At 42.2% G+C, this 20798-nt stretch overlaps 1 protein-coding gene across 6 annotated transcripts; it reads left to right on the forward strand.

The window, feature by feature from the left end:
• The first annotated feature begins 1515 nt into the window (after window positions 1-1515).
• Window positions 1516-18931, forward strand: gatad2ab (GATA zinc finger domain containing 2Ab). 6 transcript variants are annotated; one of them, XM_029001642.1, is made up of 11 exons: window positions 1517-1702; window positions 11887-12145; window positions 13301-13439; window positions 13550-13681; window positions 13781-13852; window positions 14803-14925; window positions 15164-15337; window positions 15536-15806; window positions 16071-16486; window positions 16575-16785; window positions 17019-18931. In XM_029001642.1, the coding sequence occupies exons 2-11, from the start codon at window positions 11895-11897 to the stop codon at window positions 17150-17152; spliced, it is 1923 nt and encodes a 640-aa protein (XP_028857475.1). In that variant the 5' UTR covers window positions 1517-1702; window positions 11887-11894; the 3' UTR covers window positions 17153-18931. The 6 variants fall into 6 exon arrangements, with proteins under 6 accessions (XP_028857478.1, XP_028857475.1, XP_028857476.1 ...); XM_029001643.1 differs by having other exon boundaries at window positions 15167-15337; XM_029001641.1 differs by having other exon boundaries at window positions 1518-1770; window positions 15143-15337.
• The last annotated feature ends 1867 nt before the right edge of the window (window positions 18932-20798 follow it).

A 20798-nucleotide genomic window follows, 5' to 3' on the forward strand; every position in this document is an offset into this window, starting at 1 on the left:
CCAGCATTTGAAAATTCCTGTCTGAGAAGCTAAAGTAATTTAAAGTAATTCATTATTTACATTTGATCATTTATTTAATAGCTTTTTTTTAGTTTTGAATAAGTTTTAGTGTCCTTTAGTCAATGACTACTAATCAATTCCTAGTTTCGGGGATCATTATAGGGTCTAGTTTTAAAAAGAAATTTACACAGGGGAGCACCCCATGGACCCCGCTTGACAAAAATGATAATCAGAGTTATTATATATCAGGCTGTTTATATATCTGTGTTGCTGCTCACCTCCTTAACATGGGGGGGGGGGGGGGAGTTAAGGCTCAGCATTTTTTATTTATTACTATGAAATTATTATTTTTTCGCTGATGCACATGAGGCCACCTCCATCCATGATTCTGCTCGTTTCACCCATATCAAAATCCACCAGAAATGACTTACAAATGGTAATAGTTTTGTATTTTGGCCCTCAGAGTGTCTGCTGAGAAAAACTCTGGCCCTTGGACAAATGTAGTTGATCCTGATGTAAGGCCTTATAAAAGGTCTTAAAATGTCTTCCTTAAACCTGCAGAATTAAGTGATCTACTACTATGATACTTATGCAATATACAAATGTATGCTCTGTCATCTGTGCATAATCTGTTCAAAACATTCATCGACAGAATCAAAAGAGACTCCAACTTTACATCAAATAGGCTCATCAAATACACACACACACACACCTCTTTTTTTATGACAAAACAGACCCGACCCATTAAAGCATGGATGCAAAAATGCAAAAAGAAAAATGACAATGACATCAGGGGACATGCACTTTCTACAAAGTGATGGACTTGGTTAGTAACAATGTTTAGGTGCGACATGTAAAAGTAGCTTTCACACGAATGCAGGACCTGAGGTGTCCCAGCAGAACATGCCCCACTGACTGGCCTCCTTACCATAGTGCATCCAGGTGCTGTGTCTTCCCCAGCTCTTCAACTCGTGTTCTCTTCTTCCAGTGGTTCCTGGGTTATTTCTTGATTTCATGTGAACTATACGTGAATTACATAAATTGATAAAGGCCCACCCGGGATTGAAACAGCTGCAGCACAGCGCACGGTGCGCACAGCGCCATGTGTTGCGTGCACTGAACCCACCACCCTCGGTGAGCAGTGGGCGGCCATGACAGGCGTTTCTTTGCCCGCTAGGCCAACCGCTGCCCCACAATAACCCCCGAATAATCAAACAGATACCAACAGGAGACCCAACTGGGGTTCGAGAAAACGGGAACTACGTGCAGCGTCTGGACTTTGGTGTAAACAAAGAAATACAAATTGTTGACAAAGGTCACCGGTGAACCTGTCATTCATATCGCCCGCTTCAAAGTTTTGTGAAATGTCGTCTTCAACGAGAGACTTGGCGTGACCGGGCGGCTACATAACCTTCATAACTTTTTTTTTTTTTTCTCTCTTTTAAGAACCCCTTCAGGATTATGATGCGCAGCCATGTCCGTATCTGCCTACCGCCCCCCGGGGCGCCTAACCGCGCATGCTTAGTCCTGTGACGCCGTGTCTCCATGTGTAAACTGCTCATTATTTGGCAACCGGAGAGGCGGCGGGCAGGGCTGAAAGGGGATCCCCGGGATTTTTTACACCGAATTAAAGGGAGTAAATAGTAACTCGGAGCGCCCGGGAAAGTCTCGAGGGAAGGCGGCGCGGCATCACTCCTTCCCCGTAAGTTGTTCCTGGGCGCGCTGCGTCTTGGCAGGAGCGGTCCGCGTGTGAATTAATTGAGCCCGGAGGTGAGAAGTTTTCCCTGCGCCTTTTACTTGACGAGGCTAGCTAGCAGGCTAACCCGCCGCTGGTTGGTCCGCGGCTCTCCGGGTAATTAGCCGCACACCTAAGCGCTAGCCTACTAATGGCCAACGCCGAGACCGACGTTTCTTTCCAAAAAGAACGGCGTGAAATAAACTTAACCCGTCGGCTCCGGCGAGGCGAAGTGAGTTTGTGTTCGCGCGAGGCACAATGAAACACGCAGAGTTGACTTTTTATTTTATTTTATTTATTTTTTTTAAGCCAACCCTACTACGAATCCCAACGATTGTTTGTGACTCAGCCTCGCAGTGTCCGTCCGTCCGCCCGCCTGGCGAAGACCAACGAGTCCCCAAGAGTTGGCGTTAGCTCGCCGGCTAGTTGCCTTCGGTGCCGCTTTAACTCGTGGCCGAGGCGAAAGAAAAAACGCGAACGCGGGCTTCGGTGTTCATCGGTACACGAATTTGAACACGCTTCTGTCGCGCAGGGAGAAGAAGTTCGCGACTGTAGTTTATCTGTGGTTCAGCTAACTAGCTAATTAGCTTACATTAGCCAGTCGTCTTGCTAGTTAGCAGCGGAGCTGCTTAACGATTTTATTTGCTATTTCTTTAGAAAAAAAAAAAAAAAGCCCCTAGGTATTGTCATAAAAGTAAAAAATTAACATGACTCTTGTTTTTATTATAATCATGTTTTGGATCCCGCGGTCTTTAATTGTTTTGGTTTTGTTAACCTCTGTAACGTCATTACTTTGTACTTTAAATTCTGTCACTATGTATCTCAGATTATTATTTTTTTTAATTCTAAGTAGGGGCTGTTTAGGAAGAGCGTTTTATGCAGAAGTTCTTACCGGTTTTCGTGTCATAATAAAAGTCTGCCCTTTTTCCTTGAACAAATTCGAACAGTGTCTAATCAATATGGAAATCTTTTATTTTTATTTTTTTAAATATATCTTCACTCACTGGCAGCTACTGATAAGAGGATCGCACTTCACACACACACAAGACACTTTTTATTTCACACAAGCGATCAACAAGTGAACAGGTCTTTCTTTGCCTTGAACTTTTCTCTATTTACCCACCACTAGAATGGCTTGATACAGGGGTGGCATATTTAAGTGATGACACACAGTTCTATTTATTGTAACTAGTCATTTAAATGGTTGACCATTTGGTTTTGTAGGCTTGAAGACTTCTTAGGAGTGTTTGTGTCTGTTTTATTATATGTTCATGTAGGTTGTTTAAGCACAGAGGAAAGAAACTGTCTAAGCAATGCAGTTGTTGTGCATTGACCTACAAACTACTGTAGTCTAAATACAGCAGTTTTGCATTAGTTGCACTTTCTTAACCCTTTATAGTGCTTGTCAGTATCTTGAACTTTGGACCATGCAAACTTCCCTTCCAGCGCTAGCGTGTATGAACGATCACTTCAAAACGCTCATGTCTCGTGTGATGTGCATAATGTACGTGTTTTGACACCCTAAAAGTACGAGGTCTAGTGTGTCTGGGACTAGCAAGTGCTCAATCAGAGCTGGTCTCAGTTAAGCCTCCAACAGAGGGACTGACACCCCTTGGCGACTGGAAGGGACACGTCGCTTTGAATGTCATGGCAAGCCACCGACCTGCCTCAGGAGCAGTGCTGCTGATGGGAAAACCTTTTGAGAGTAATGCAGTCGGACAGGCATGACTCGGTCAGCTCGAGACCCACTCCTGTGCTATGTTGCTTGACTGAATTGCCACAGCTCCTGCTGCCGAACATTTTGCAAGTAAAGACTTTTGTTGCTTTCTGGTCAATAAGCCAGCTACTTATTCAAATCTAAGGGATTACTTTGTGTTGGGTAATTATTTTCATGTGCTGCAACAGTCTTCATTTTTAGGCTAAACATTAGGATGATCTTTATGCTGTTCATTGCTGCACTGTTGCGATACGATCACTTGAGCAAGCCCAACTGTGAGGCATCGTCACAGTGGCCAGCTAGATTATTAGCTGAGGCTTTGACTGTGGTACACTGTGACTTGCATGTTGGAATACTCAGGAAAAGCAGGCCCAGAACACCCAGAGTTGTAAGAGCAGTAAACAGGAAATGCGCGAGATTGACATGTGGCTCTCCCTGCCCAACTTCCTGACCTCAGAGAAAGGCAACGTACCAAATGTACCAGCAAGGATGGAGTAGATCTTGGTGTGCTTCTGTGGACCAGCGCTAAAGATGATTTTAGTGTGTTGAATGGTGCTGTGTGGTCATTGAGTCCCCCACAGAATGGTTTGACTGGACTAGATGTATGTAGTGGACTGGCTTTGAGAGAAGTTTCACAGACTTCTCAGTGATGGCGGCCTGAAGCCTCAGAGTGGTTTATGGGCTCAACATTCCGACCCTTTTTTTCCTAAACTGCTCTTGTTGAGCATGAGCGTAAGATTGTTTTAGCCCTTTTAAGATATTCAGCTTCCAAGTTTAGGAAGAATCTTAAACACAATGGTGTGCTTTTCTGTTAGAAAACAATAGTTGTCAGGGTCTGTTGTACCGGGGTGCTGATGTGGCACATCTGGAACTCTCACTGCTGCAGCAACATGAATGCACCATGAAGGCATTCACCCGGGAGAGAGTGGTTGGATGCATGTAGGATGTTGACTGATGTCTGATTTAAATGGGAATTTGCTTGCTCATGCCTTGTATTTAGCTGTCACAGGGTCATCTGAGATATGATGGACACTGTTTCATCACAAAGGTCGATGTGTCACTGTGTGGGAGGTGCATCAAAGGTGCTCTCTAACATTTTATGTAATAAGTGGAAAGAATTTTGGCCCATGTAATGCTAATGAAGTCTATGTAAGGTTATTTTTTTATGTGATATTAGCAACTGATCTTGCAGAAGTTATGCTTGTAATTGTGCATCAAGCTGTGCATCAGTGAAGAGTGATCTAGTCATGGGCAGGAATCGTATACACACACCGTGCAGTAAGAAGGGTGTGTGTGTGTGGTGGGGGAGGGGTGCCTGTGCGTGTTTGGTTCTTCGTCGGCGTGAGCATTCTTTTGTGCTCACGTGTGAACGCCAGGCTGCACTTCCTGGCCCTGCGCTCGCCGTCATGTTGCTAGGAGGCTTGGCTTCCAGGTGAAACTGCCAGCAGCTACAGCCATTTTGTTAGGTAACACCCTAATGGCCTGATCTGTCAGTGGTGTCAAAATGGCAGGGCTTAACCCTTGATGTGCAAGACTGAGCCATTAGGGGCACCATTACCCTCCAGTGTGCCAGAGCCAATAGCGATCGGGAACAAAGAAGAGGAAGTGCGTCTGTAGAGCAGACACGCTTGCAAACCAGACAGTCCGAATGCTCATCCATACAACCTGGCATTATTCATGTGGACACAGTCTGTCTCATAGATGCATTATGTAATTCATTAAAGTGCGACCCGTAGGGAGCCTGCTAAGCTCCTCTGTCACATTGTCCAAAGAGAGATTTGAGCGTTTTCATGATAATCTTTGAATGCAGCGTCACAGTTTATGTCTGTTGACTGACTGTTGTTGAAGACTTCCATTGTGTGCTTGTTGCATCAGCCCCACTGTCCTCTGGAGGCACAGTGAAAAAACAGAGCACTTCACCCGGTGTAATGTTAGATGTACTTTACGTGTTTACCACCATGGACTAACATGCAAAACTAAAACTAGGTCTGCACAAATTTGCCAAGAAGGGATCCTGTGATTTAATCTGATGTGTGAAATAATGCCAAAGCTAATTAATTCAAAAGTAAATGTGCCATAATGAGAGAGCGAAAAAACTGTTGTTAATTACACATTTGATTTTATGTTTTTGCGCTACAGGTTTATTTTTCGAGCTGCCAGTTAGAACTGTGCATTTCTCAGCTAGTGCTGAAGTGTGAGATATGGGTGCTTTACAAAGACTTTTTAAGACATTAAAATGTAGATTAATTTGCATCTTGCGTTGTTTTCTTGTGAGTGTTATGTGAGCTCTGGTATACATGTACAGTCACCAAATGCAAACGAGAAAGTCCTGGTTTCAGTTATGATACCAAGGTGTGTAGCATCATGCACTTGAAATCAGTATATTTGCCTATTTGGCTGCACCCCTGGTCATGTGACCTGAGTCCGAAAAATGCAAAATCATTAACGCATTGACACTTCTATGAAAACCTTGCTGATCTCTGATAAAAGCTGCCCAACAAGCAGTTGAGGCACATGTTTGTTTCAGGCCAATTTTGCTCAACCTTAGTTTAGCCCATTCCCTTTTTTTCTCCTGTGTTGCTAAGCAGTAAATGTACAGCCCTCTGTGCTGGGAGAGCAATGGCAACGGGCACATGTCTGGAGACCCTTAACTGAGAGACCTTTGTCTTCAGTGACTCGATCGATGGCATCTGCTGCCACATGGTCCCACCTGAGAGGATATATGCCTGTCTGCTGTGGGGATGCAGTGCTGACCTGTAGAACTATGTAAAATACCACTAAAAAATTATTGCCATGCTAAATCATGTGATTCTAAATTGAGCTTAAATTAAGTTTAACAGAGTTCTTGCACTGGTGCGGCTAACAATTCATATAGACATATTCTACAAGAAAGGTAACTTACTAAAAATGTGTTGGTGCTTAAAGGTACACTGACAATTTATTTTTTGCTTTTATATCGGTCCTTTTTAATACTGTGTCTGTATCTCTTTCTGAAATTCAGCCTTGGTGCAGAATTACAGCTGGTTTGAACAAGTGCCACAATGAGATTTCCCCAGGATGCGCCATTTCAGTGTCTGTAGCTTTACTTTACTTTACTTTATTTAGCAGACGCTTTTATCCAAAGCGACTTACAATAGGAATGCTAAATGCTAAATTGGAAGCCATGGCAGTCGGTTGAGAGAATGTTTTAGGCGAGAGGTGGGAAATGCTCTGGGCGGACAAAGCATGAGAAATGGGAGGTAACCTTTCCCCTTATGACCACATAAAGGGAGACATTCCAGATCCAGCTATCTGAGCTGCCAAAGCACTCTTTATACATATTTCTTGCCACTGCAGGACCGTAGACAGCCTAGGGGAACTCGTATTAATGTTAAATCATCTCACAGTGAAATTTTCATGATAGGGAACCATTAAAGTGCTTAATTGAGCTTAAATTGAAACAAGATAGATGAAATAAAAAGGTACAAGTGTTTTAAGGGCTTCTTGGCCTGATAACCTGCTTGCTGAAAGTCAGTGTGGAGAGGCCAGTACATTTATCAGTGCATGTAATTATTTGTTTTAGATGCTTGTAGATTGTTCTTTTTCAGCATTTAATTTCTGTCAAATTACTTGGGCTCATGTAGTAAATCAGCAGTCAGGTGACTTATTTGGTTTAGCGTGAAAATGGATGCTTACATTAAAAATAGATGACTCATAATGCGCGCAAAGCATGTTGGTACAGCAATTTTGGTCTGCATCTACCGCCACAATAATGTTCTGGCATTTAAAAAGTTGTCCTTGTCGGGCTTGGGTCTAACTGATTAAAGTTCTAATCTATGACTAAATTTACCTTATCTATCTGACTGGTCCAGCGCACAAGCTGTAAATTTTGGGTCCGGATGAGCTCGCTCGGTAAATGATCGGTCCACAAACACGAACTTTTGGTCTATAGTACCTATCCTTTCCATATGATTTACTGCTTGTAAATTAGTTTCGGTGATTGGTAAAAGTGTGTCACATGTTGTACATTTAGTTTTATTAAATGTTCATTTTTAAATAAAATGCAACTAGTTCCGTTTAGAGATTTGGTAACCAAATTGGTCTCATTCTAGAGCCCGACTTATTTTGACGCATGCAGCTGGATTTTCAGTTCTTAGTAACTGAACATTGTTTTGTCTGCACCATCTGAGAAAACAGTGCCCCTGGTTTTAAAACACGGATTCTGTTCATTTGTATTCAGTATGATTACTTCATCCCAAGATTTTAGTTGTGCAATACATTTTGAGCAACATATCCTAGACCTGGTTTATCTGTATTGTTTTCCCCAGACCCCAAAGTTTTCAAAGTTCCCCAAAGTTTTCTGATAGATTTTTCTTAATGTGATTTAAATGCGTTGCATATTTTATTAAGCATTAGTGAAAGTGATGAGTCATGGTACAGCACGTGCTGCGCACGGTGCGCATAACAAAATGTGTCCTCTCCATTTAACCCATCACTCAGTAATCCTTAAATATAGACTTTGAAAAATACTGCAGACCCAATAAATAAAACAAGCCTTCAATCTGTCAGTAATCTGCCGGTCGCTGCACACTTCCAGGTTCACTAAATGCAGCATGCGTGTCAGTGCCCAATTCTTACTATTTGCCCGTTTGGTTCTGTGATTAGGCACTGACAGTGTGCGTGGAAATGACCTGGACCCAGGTAGTCCTATCCAGTTTGGTACCCTGTGGAGAAAAAAGTCCCGGAACCTCCAGAAGTCTTGGAATATTTTGCACCCGCATGTCTACATTGTAAAGTAACACAAAATGGCAGAGATTAGCATCTTTATCCATCGAGATCATGTAAATGTGCAGCCCTATAACACAGGCTATAAATAATTTCAAATACTGTACGTTCTAACAAGCGGTGGTGTTCGTTTCAGTTAGCAATCATACAAATACAATACTTTGCAGAAGCTTGTAGTCTGCCTGGAGAAGTGCGGTTTACGTGAGTGTTCTTTCATTTCAGGTGCTGTAGCATTGAATGCTGAACAATTCTTATTTGCAGACAGACTAAATGGATTTGTTACTCTAGTTACCGTAAAGCTGCATATCTTATTTGGTGCCAGCACTACTAGGGCTTAAATTATTATTAGAGTAACACAACTGATACGATTAAATAAATAAATACATTTCAAGGCAAATTCTTTGCCTTAAGGCTTCGTTTGATTAGTCAGTCCATGTATTATCATATTAGCACCGGTATCAGGGTTGTACACAGCCTGTTTAACTGAAGCACCCTTAAAGCTCAGATTTAAGGTTGTGCGATTTATTTTGTGCTCTGGCAATGACGGAAAATGAATATATCGGTGAACTTAAATGACAGAAAATGTAATTTCATTTTGCATAAGGCGGACTATGTAGGGTTGTGTATACACTGTCACCTTGTCTACCATAATATTAATCAAGATTCCCAGAGAATTGCTCTATATCGAGGTGCCAGTGGACGTGCACATCTGTCCTCGGTGGTGATTTTGAGGAACGAAATCAGGGTGTCCTGTGCTGTACTCAGGAGCAGACAGCTTGTGTATAATTGAGACGTGGTGAATCTTAATGAGTCTCTTTCATCAGCCAGATGTGTTGCACTATTGCCATCTCTTCTCAGCTTTCTGAACAAAAGTCCTTTAAGTCAGCATGTGCGGTTGGACTTTGGCCAATGTTATTGGGATCATGTTTCTTGACAGTGCAGCCTGTATCCATAACTGGACTCAACAACAATGTTTGTCCAAAAGTGTACTTTCAGTAAATTAACAAATAAACATGTCCTCACTTCTCATCAATTTTAGATCAGATTGTTCATGTTTTAACCAGTGTGAAGTTGTCCAGTGGCTTCTGTTTAAAACAAATACTTTAGAACCTCCTTTCTGTGGAACGTGTGTATGTGTGTGTGTGTGTGTATGTGTGTGTGTGTGTGTGTGTGTGTCTCAACGTGCTTGCTAGGAACACTTCTCTCCAGGGGTTAAAACCTGCCTCGGTGTCTCTCGCCCTCAGACCGGTTCAAACCGGTTCTTAGGAAAGTGCTTTGTGTGTCCCATGGAATCTTGGGAAGGGTCATGTGGATCTGAGTGATGTCACGGGGATGAAAGACCTTGAGTCAGCTTTATCAGATGGTGGGGCTGTGTGTGAGAGCGACACAGGTACAGGACGGTTTGACTGAGAGAAAGGGCCCCGAGAAAGATTTAAAATGTTAATGGCCAAGCTGAATGCACAAAGCTGGAGGAAATCTTGCTGTATGGACACCTTTTATTGTCCTGCACCAACTCAATCGACAATCACAGATTGTCCAGCCCCTGTTACTGTACTAACAGTGTTGGGAAGATGTACTTTGATACATATCCTATCAAACTTCTTTCAATACATATATTTATGTACTGATCATTATAATTGATCAGTTATAAAAGTCTGCCAAATAAAACCACCCTGAAAGACCGTTTGACAATCATATTTCTAATGAAAGCTGACAACTTGCAGTGACTTGATCTCCACTTCCATCTTAAGCCTTGTTCTCGCTACTGTATTTTAGCTCAGACTAATATTGCTGACATGCTTTGGAGGTAAATGGTCAGTTGCTATGTGTGAACATGGTCAAACTTGTTGACTCTGACCAGATATCAAGCATGCTAAATTGTCTTGTGTGCACAAATAATTTTCTTGACATGTATTCTGACATTGAGAATCGGTTTTGAATCCAATTGTGAAAACATGCATTAACATAGATTTTTGAGTTCATGAATTGTGCGCCCCTTTAAGACAGGCTTCCATCAGGTATATTTCCACTTGGTTTTGCCGTTTAGTCATCCTGTGAAATAGATCTGTGCACACATCTCTCCAGGAGTCCTTCCTGGGCATTTATCCATACTAGGGTGAGCTGACTGAAAGGTTCTCTGAACTCGGTTGAAAATGTCCAAATACATTGTGCTTTGGGAAGATTTAACTCTCACTGATGACCTTTTTTGAAGAGAGCTTCTATGACAACTCAAGACTTTCAGCTTCATAATATTTATACATTGATATTTCTGCTATCGTTCTTCTCATTAAACACATTGTAATTTACAGAGGATTACAGTACAACAGTGAGTACGCTCCTCTCGTTTTTGTAACTATTTTATTATATCTTGGGAGTAGTGTTTTAATCAACTAAATTTATGAATAAATATCTTTGTCAACAAACCTTTTTATTAAAGGTTTACTTTAAAAGGATGAGAATTAAATGCTTGTTGTGAAAATAACTAACAAAATGCATCATGTCATATTTTTGACTGATAATGTGATTTATGGTTGTGGTCAAAACATGGAACAAATCAGTCTTATGTGTCTGGAATGGATATAGAGTATTCACTAGTCTATAAGGCAACAATAATATAATAATGAAATGGTTTTGCCTAATATGTTGTTTTTGTACTAAGGTCCTTGTTCTATGTTGACTGGTTTAAATAAAATTACATTACTAGACTAAAATATTAATGGGTAATTCTGACTAAAATATGACATGCTCAGACTTTAAACTTGAGTGAACTAAAATGAGTATGGACGTGACTAAGACTAATAAAGTATAAAATTACGGCTCGATGCAAAGATTGGACAGATTAAAACTAAAATTTAGACAGGCCCCCAAAAACAGCTATAGATGGGACAACACTGCATGAGGTGCCATGTTGAACTACAGTGAGCGTCTGAGAGCGACAACAGCAAGTTTAAAACACCTGCTCCCCGGTCACACCTGGGGGGGCGACCTTGTAACACTACCGAGTCATGTGACCCCAGGAAGGGAAAATGGCTAATTGGGCACAATGTGGACGTTTCACGTAGGGGTGTACTCAATTTTGTTGCCAGCAGTTTAGACAGGCTACACTGTTATACAAGCTGTACACAGACTACTTAACATTGTATCAAAGTGTCATATCTTCAGTGCTGTCCCAGTAAAATATATAAAATAATACGTGTGACCCAAGAGCATTTAGTTTTATTTATTTATTTATTTTCTGAGTAACTAAAACTCCCTCTGCAATAAACGAGTTCAATTAGTCTGACTTACACCAGACACCTATCGTCCAGCCATAGAGGTTTTTCAGTCAGCTTCCCAATTTCACCACTGGTCAGTCTCTGACTTGGTGGTATAGAATGAACAGGATAGAATTATTATTACTATACTATTGTCACCGTGTTGATACGGGTAATCATGTGCACTGTTGATGGGGGTCCTTCAAGATCACTCTTGCTGTTGTGTTGATGGTGGTAAACGCACCTTTGATCTCCACTGATGAAGGGCTTTTAAAGTTTGGTTACTTTCTCTACTTATGACACCTTCTCACAGCATCTCTAATGAAGTGGCCAGTGAGCGTATGTGCTGTCCACTTCCACTTAAGAGTTTCTGTCTTATGAAATAACTCCATACTTTTATTTCACCACTTACTCAGGTGACAAAATGTCAGAGGAGGCGGGGCCTCAGACCCGTAGCCAGAAGCGGGCACAGGAGCGAGACACCGCCCCGGCCGAGGCTGACCCCAAGAGGTTGAAGCTCGAAAAGGGAGATCTGGTGCCATTGGATGGGCTGAAGGTGAAAAACGAGGCGGTCAGCAAGGTGAACCGCATTCTGAAAGCCGGTGAAGTTAAGGCCACCATCAAAGTGGAGCTGCAGGCTGGGGATGAGCCTGTGGACATGAGCACGTCCAAAAGGTAAACCCCTTTATAGTTCTTCACTCTGGTCTACTGTTATATTCAGTGTCTTGCATTCACTCGCTACAGATCCAACCCGAGCAACGCTGATGTGCTGATAAAAATACTGATGGTAGTTACAGATTTTGGCGTGGCGTGGGCTTTGAACCAGTCACCGGTGGCGGTCTGGGCAGTAGGTTTTACCACTTGTTTCCTAGTTTCTTAAAGGGGACTATGTAAAGCCAATTTACTGAGGCTTTAATTAACATTTTGTTTTGTTCATCTGCCCCTCAATGTTCCTGTTGCTCTCTGCTCAGGTTGCCTCCCATTACTTTGAAAGTATCAGGTCCTGGTGGTTCCATCTTCTTCTGCACCTGAGCTGTGCCTTACTTCACAAAATGAAGGCTGGATGTCACCACAAACTGGTTCCAACCAGCAGTTGCCATGGTTTCCATTAGAAGGATCAGTTAAAAGAAAAGGGAGGGAGTGGGTCACGTGACCACTGAGGGAAATTCTTCATTCATGTGATCTCTTTAGTAGTGATTAATACACAGGAAGTGATTTTCTCTTGTGTAGTTGAGGTAACCCCATTCCCCCCAACCACAGGCTCTCACTGTTTGACAGGCCACTCCCCTAAGACCCCCCCCCCCGGCTCACCTCTGTACCTCGTCCCACAGATGCAGTTTCCTCTTCCTCCCCCAAAAGGTGTCACAAATCTGGTGTTTTGTTGTGCTTGATGTCGGTGTAATTTAGCTTTGAACTTCTAGAAGTTCTGCTATTTTGGAAGTTCTACCCATTGCCTACACCACCTCCCCATAAGCCTCTGAGGCAGCTACCAGTGTCAGGGAGGGGCTAGGCCATCACTCCACACAGAGTGGAGGTCCACATAAAGCCTTGGTGGCCCATTTAACCCTGTTGTGGAGAAGCTGAACATCTGTGTGGTAGGTGTGGTGTATTTCCTCCTCATTCATACATTCATGCCATGGAGAGCATACATACTTATCCTTTTGACTTTTAGCTTTATTAGCTGCAAGATAAAATGAGACAAGTTACATTTTGTTTACTTCGTTGCTGCTTGTCATTATTTCTGCCCTCTACTAGTTTATCTTTAGCAATGCTGAAGATGGGACTAGTGTGGCTGAAACTGAGTTTCTTATTCCGTGTTTTTCTCTCAAGTGATATTAAGAAAGAGTGCAGACCCTCATCACCAGATGATGTCATTGTGCTGTCAGACAATGAGGCCTCCAATCCCTCTAGTCCTTGTATGAATGGCCTTGGAAACTGCATCAAGAAGACAGACACAGACATGCTTATGGTAACAAGAGACCCTGCACAAATCCCAACACAAATTGCATTTCTACATCTCAATACTCATGCACATTGTCCTGTTTGTGTGTGTTTGTGTGTGTGTGTGTGTACATGCAGAAGAGTTGCCCTGAAGAGAGGGAGCGCATTATAAAGCAATTGAAAGAGGAACTTCGGCTGCAGGAGGCAAAGTTGGTGCTGTTGAAGAAATTGAGACAGAGCCAGGTCCAGAAGGACAGTGTCGTTCAAAAGGTATATTTATATATAATTTCAAAAAATTGAATATACTTCTCAGTGGTAGTATTATGCGTAAATGCATGTCACTCAGCATGCTCTTTCTCTGTCCTACAGCCAGCCAACTCCGTGGTGACCCCGCCTCCCCTGGTCAGGGGCAGTGGTACTCCCAGTAAAGGTCCCCTGCTGGTAAATACATTAGAACCGTTTTTAACCTTTACAAATTTTAGCATATTTACAAATTTAGGCAGCACCTGGAGTAATATCAGTGCCATGCATTTGGACTTGATTATGTAGTTATATGAGATTACCCATGGGTTATTAGGCATTACTTAGCTTTTAATATACAGGCTTCCTACTGCCATTAAAACCTGGAAAAATCATGGAATTTGGGGAAAATAGATTTTTCTAGGCCTTAAAGTTTTGGAATTCAAAATGAACAAAAGTAATTGAAATCTGATTGACACCTGAATGTATAATGAAGTTCATAGTTCTTGTAATACTGTGTGAGCGTTTTTCTATCGCATTTCTATAGTATCTTTGCTGGCTTTACATAGTGAATATGCGTGTGTTGCTTACATATTCCAGCACCTCTGCAGCAGCGTGTCTCCTTTTTAAGTCATGTACAGCTGACGATCTAGGCTCGAACCTGATGAGGCTCACTTTAGGAAGAAAGAAACACCGTTGTTTAAGTTGTCATAACTTTAGTTTAACAATTTTCTGGTTAATTAGACTTTTTCACATTTGCACAGAAATTTCTGAGAACACATCATGGAAATTAGCCTTACAGTAATTGAAAAGTAATGGAAATTATTTTTATAAAAATGTGTAAAAACCTTCAATATAATAATCACTGCATGAACCTAGGTAGAATCTTGTTTGATTTTGTCATACTGATTAGCAAGGGCTGGCCCAACTCTCAATCTACACCAGCGTAGGCCTTTATTAAAACCACTGTTAAAACTGTTCAATTGATATTGTTATGCCTGTCGAGGGGTGCAGTTTATTAGGCAGCAGGTGACATTGGATCTGTGTGGAAAGATTGTGAAAAAGGCCAACAGTGGCCTTTTTCTTTAATACTTTGTACTTTTTTGGAATACAAATAGTAATTGCATGAGTACCTCTGTGTTCTGTGGCAGGTGTCCTCAGCTCGGAGCTCAGGCACAGTTATACCCCCTCCTCTTGTGCGTGGAGGTCAGCAGGTCAAACTAGGCTCCCAGAATACACAGATCGTCATGCCGCCTTTAGTCCGAGGTGCTCAGGTAAATCGTGTGTTGTGTTACAGTGGGGTTATTTTGGAATATCCACACAATGTCTAGTTTACTATGTACATAGTGGCATGTGGTACATTGGTTGGAGCTGGGGGTGGAGGTCTGTGCTGGAGGTCAAACTACATTGAAAACATTGCTTTTACCTGCAAGCCAAATGTATAGTATATCTTATTTCAAAAATTGATAAATGGTCAAATTTGTCCCATAGTCCATCTCGGTGACCCCTCAGCAGATCCAGAGCTTGCGACACCAACAGCAGGTGGCTCATTCGGCCTCTGGTCCTCCCCCACTCCTGCTAGCCCCCCGTGCCTCCGTTCCCAACGTGCAGATCCAAGGGCAGAGGATCATCCAGCAGGGCCTGATCCGTGTGGCAAATACAAATGTCCTGGTCAACATCCCACAGGTCAGTCTGCATTACAGGAATGCTTTGGACATCTTAAAAACATATCAGTGTATTTCCATATTTTAGATTGAGGTGCATTAAACAAATGATTGACTTTTCATGTTCATGTGGATGGATACCTTTTAGATGGTAAAACATGAATTGGAACAAATGGAATTAGACTTTGTAGTATTTTTACACGCAACTTGTTGTTTTTAGACTTCAGCCAGTCTGAAAGGATCCTCTGTGACTTCACAAAGTGGTCTTAGCACTATCTCAGCAGCCAGTGCCAGCGACTCGCCTGCCAGCCGCCAGGCAGCAGCAAAACTGGCACTCCGCAAGCAGCTGGAGAAAACCTTGCTGGAGATTCCCCCGCCCAAACCTCCTGCACCCGAACTCAACTTCCTACCTTCTGCTGCTAACAACGAGTTCATTTACCTTGTCGGTCTGGAGGAGGTGGTGCACAACCTGCTGGACACATTGGGCAGAGGTGGGCACCGGTTGGATTGGTCAGGCTTCGTAGTGGTTATTTATGGAACCTTATTTATTGAAGTTCTAAAAATGTCACTCTGTGAGACGCTGTTAGAACAGAAATATAGTCCTAAAATTATAGTAAGATTAAGCTATGACGTCCAGCAGATAGACATGATCATGTTTATACAATTTTACATGGTGGTAGCTTCAGTGAGTCATTGGCTGAATTTGATATTTATAGGTTAAATGATAGTGCTCACCAAGTCTCTCTGCTTAACAGGAAAGCCAAACTCTGGTCCTAAAGCGCCAAAGGACCCGTTCACCTGTGCCCAGTGCAAGACGGACTTCACTTCACGGTGGCGACAAGAGAAGAGTGGCACAACCATGTGCGAGCAGTGCATGACCTCCAACCAGAAGAAGGCCCTCAAGGCAGAGCACACAACCCGTCTGAAGGCTGCTTTTGTTAAGGCGCTGCAGCAGGAGCAGGAGATCGAACAGAGCATCCTTCAGCAGACTGCCTCGCCCGTCTCAAAGTCCTCCTCGTCTTCATCCTCCCTTTCTTCACCTGTCGTGAAGACGGAGCAGCACCTGCTGGTGTCTGCGCAGTACAAGCAAGGCCACGCCACCTCCCTGACCCAGCACTCTCAGGGCACCCGGGCAATGCCCGTCAACCGGCACCACGGCACCATCAAACAGGTATGAAGTGGAAGTGTTGCTGGTTCTTCCTGTGGCAAGTAGTGTACAAAGTCTCACATCTCTGACCTTCTTGTTCCTATGCTCTCAGAGTCCAGGTCAGTTGTCACGTACTGTCCAGCCCGTGGGGGTACGGGGCGTGAGTCGCAACTTCACCACGTCCTCGCAGCTGCAGAGTGCTGCTGCAGCGCTGGTCAGCAGGCCAGGTAAGCATGCAGTGCGCGCAGGGGCAAAGGTCAGCAGCAGCAGCAGCAGTGATCCCGCCGCCAGGGCCTGGAAGAAGCACAACGCTCTGACTTCAGGTAGATTTTGTCCCCCCTCTGATCCAAACTGACTGCTGTGCCCTGTATCTTCTTTAACACCTTTCTCTCTATGGTGGGAGTGGCCCTTGTGTGCATCACAGCAATTCATATTGAACAATGTCTGGTTTTTAGTTTTATTTTTATTTTTTTTCGAAGTTTAATGTATGTAAGTGCTAATTATGTTGTTTACCTATGCAAGATATGCAGCTGCTGATGCAGTCTTTTCCTTACAGGTGTCACCATGGCCTATGTGAACCCCAACCTGCCCGTGCACAAGAGCAGCTCTGCAGTGGATCGCCAGCGCGAGTACTTGCTGGACATGATTCCCTCCCGTTCAATCTCCCAAACGGCTAACACATGGAAATAATAATGGAATGGCCCTCTGCTGTAAATGAAATCCTAGTAATAATCGTATTGAGTTTTGAATTAACAGTGGACATGTGTTGGTTATCTTACATGGGATAGCTATGGGATAGCTATTGACCAATTATAATAAAGAGAGACATTTTTCCCTACCCTTATTTTTCATTTTGCTTTTGAGCTTGTGGAGTTCCTGATATAAACCCCTCCAGTGTGGGGTTGAAGATTTGAGGACCCTCGGACACCGCTTGGCAATAACTGATCTGCATGCAGGTGCAGCGAGAATGGATGATGTTATAAGGAGTCTCAGAGCGACCCCTTCTGGCCCTTTTGGCTCATCTGACCCACCATTTCTGCATCTCTCTGCTAAGTGGAGGAGACTACATCCATTATAGCCAGGCCTGCGTGTAGTGGACCAGCCGCCTGATACTAGATCACTTTAACTGTTGGCAGAAATACAAAGTCTGACTTGTTTTATATGTATAAAGACAGAAATCTTCATATCTTGAGCATTTCTCGATGATGTGAAAGAACAGGGTTTTGTTTTTAATATTTTTTTGAACCTGCAGCATATTGTAGGCAAAACCCCTTGTTTTGAGAGTTGACTGTAGGAAAAGTTTTTGTAATGTCTGGTTACACTGAGGTGGTTTTACATCTGCTTGTATAGCGTTTATTTTTTAAACTAAAGGGTAACCAATACACTGTCTTGAAACTGGTGTAAACCTCTTAAAGGAAGTGGAACCAAAGTGGAGTGACAATATCTTTTATTTTCCAAGGAGATACTGAAGGTTATGTACGTTTCATTTAATTTGAAGGGGCAGGGTGTCTCCTTCCAGTTATGCTTTTAGCTCTAGGTTGTGGTGTTTGATTCCCCGTTTTGGGTAAGTGCTGTACGAGGGAGTATTTAAAAGGTCACTTCAGATGAAGGATATTCAATTTTTTCCCCCCTTTCATTTCCCATTCTGTTGAGGAAATTCCATACTGTCCAATGGCTTAATCTGCTCCACTGATACATACTGGAAAACCTTTAGTCGTCCTCTATTCAGAATATTTGTTTTAGGGGTGACCAGAGCTTGCACATTTAGAAACACTTAGAAATTCAAGGATTAATATGAACGCTGACCTGTTTGCTGGCACAGGTTAATATTAGCCTCCGACATGCAACTGAATCTTCAAGTGGTTTTGTTTTGATTAAGAAGACACTTATAAGATTTGTCAGAACTTGAGACCATGTGTGGTCGGGTGTAGTAATGTGCAAGTTAAATTCTGTACAGGTTGTTTGGGTGGCCCAAAACAGTGCTTAATTATTAAAGTCTTTCAAGAAGCCAGTCCTTAGTTCTCTTTCTCAGCAGAATGTTGGTATGACTGATTAGTGCACACTGCTGCACTTCTGGTTTTCAGTTTCACACGCTTGAGACAAAAATGCGTAGATACTGGTACTTTATCAGTCATTAGCCATGCATTGCACAGCTTTCTGGCACTGGTTTTATTACGTTTTTGGTTCAGTAAATCTGCTGTTAGCATTTGTTTAATACCCCCATTACTGTATTGCCATTGAATCACTCTTAGAGCTGTGGATGTGTGTGGAGATGAAGGCCTGGGCTTTTGACTGCTGGCTCTATGGTCCACACCACTGCCTGCTGTTGGAGAACTAACACCATTCCATTCTCAAGGATGCCTGTACTCTTTATTACACTGCATCCCCATGAAGAATTGTACAAGAAATTTAACTATTTTTCCCTTGCTCTATTATTAATTATAATAAAATTAATTTTAACTCCTTTTATATTTGTTTTGTGTTATTACTTTGCCTCTAAAATTGTTTTTTTCAAACGCATTCTGAATTCCGAGCATCCCCCTTAGCCCTCAGCTGCAAACTTGAAACTATTTACATTTGTTATGCGTGGTCTTCAAAAAATATTTCCATGTTAACTGAACAACAGATATATATATATATATATAAAACCAAGCAGCGGGGCATGTGAAAATGCCTCTATAGGCAGCTGGAATAAAAGTTCACAGTGAAAAGCAGTCTGCAAATATGCATGAAGCAATCACTTACTTCTAGACACATGGTTGGAATATACTAAATGAATTGAGGGGGGGGTCAAAAATTGGTTCGCTGGTCTCACCCTTGTATGTAGTGGAGACTCACTGACGTTTTAAAAGTGAAGTGATTGTGAAACACAGCACAGTACATGGTGACACAATGAAATGTTTCCTCTGCACTTAACCATCACCCTTGGTGAGCAGTGGGCAGCCATGAAAGGCGCCCCGTGTATATCTGCTTCAGTCACTGGAGAAAGAAGAATGAGTATGGAACAACATTAATGGAGTTTGAAACAAAGCCTTCTCCCAGTCAAAAAGCTCAAGAGTGAAGGCTGTGATCCAAAGCGCAAAGGTGAAATATTTGAAAAAGAACAATGTGAACGATTTGCCATGGCCTTCTCAGTCTCCAAACATGAGTATTATAGATATATTTGAAGCCAATATGTGGATGTCAAGGAATATGGTGCACTCACTTTGAACAAATAATGCAGGAAGAATGGGCTAAAATTACACTTCAGAGGAGCCAAAGGTTCCCAAAGAGGTTGGAGGAGGTTCCAAAGGCAACTGTTAAGGAACACTTTCACGTTCAAGTTTAATTTGCTCTGATAAGTTTTTCTGACTTTGAAGAACTGCACAGCTGTAAATATCTAGATGATTTTGATCTGTTGTATTTATTCTGGTTGAGCTTCATCAGTAGATGGTGCTGTTGGTTTAGTCCTAACAACAAAAAACTAGGGAACCCTAGTTATTATCTGGAAATTTTCATTGATTATTAAAGAAAATAGTATTTGGATTGTTTGGAGGTTCAGTGAAATATTTAATAACAAAATATAGAGATTTTTGACCTCCATCCGCTACATAGTAACACTTAAGAATGTTATTTATTTGCATCCCTTTAAGTAGTTAAAATGTCACACAGTGACACTTCACACAGTACCTTGTACCTTCCTCAAGAGGATCTCAGTGGCACCTTGGCGGTTTGGGATTTGAACCCACAACCATCTGATTATGAGTTTGCGTATTCAATTTCTTCATTCCGTCAGTCACTCACACCACAACCAGCTACTGACTACTGATGGTGGTAGTAGCCTAGTGGGTAACACACTCGCCTATGAACCAGAAGACCCAGGTCCCACTTACTACCATTGTGTCTCTGAGCAAGACACTTAACCCTAAGTTGCTCCAGGGTGACTGTCCCTGTAAATACTGATTGTAAGTCGCCCTGGATAAGGGCGTCTGATAAATGCCATAAATGTAAATGTACTGATGTTTGTCAATGACTTCATATAAAGAAAAGCACAATGTCACCCATTATAATTCTAAGGTGCTCCTATATGTTTTGGTTACAGTTGCTATATGTTCATTTTTTTTATTTATTTAATTATTTTTTTTAATCTTATTCTTTGTTTTTATTAAGTAAAAATGATAAGGTTCGATGTGTGTTCTGATAATTGCCTTTTAGGTCTTTTATTGTATCTTTCATTTTAATTCATCCAGAGAAGGGCTGTTTTTATTCACTGTAGTGGCATTACACAACCTGCTGGTGACAGACTTCACCAAGCTAATGCTGTGCCAATCTTTTTTTTCCACAAATTATAATATCT

The sequence above is a fragment of the Denticeps clupeoides genome, chromosome 13 (assembly GCF_900700375.1).
Source record: "Denticeps clupeoides chromosome 13, fDenClu1.1, whole genome shotgun sequence".
Taxonomy (NCBI): domain Eukaryota; kingdom Metazoa; phylum Chordata; class Actinopteri; order Clupeiformes; family Denticipitidae; genus Denticeps; species Denticeps clupeoides.

Bases quoted from the DNA above. Each gene is read 5' to 3' on its own strand.
- gatad2ab (XM_029001641.1), top strand. From the start codon at position 11,895: ATGTCAGAGGAGGCGGGGCCTCAGACCCGTAGCCAGAAGCGGGCACAG. The intron at 13,853-14,802 runs GTAAATACATTA...GTTCTGTGGCAG, and splicing joins CCAGTAAAGGTCCCCTGCTG to GTGTCCTCAGCTCGGAGCTC. The intron at 15,338-15,535 runs GTCAGTCTGCAT...TGTTGTTTTTAG, and splicing joins TCCTGGTCAACATCCCACAG to ACTTCAGCCAGTCTGAAAGG.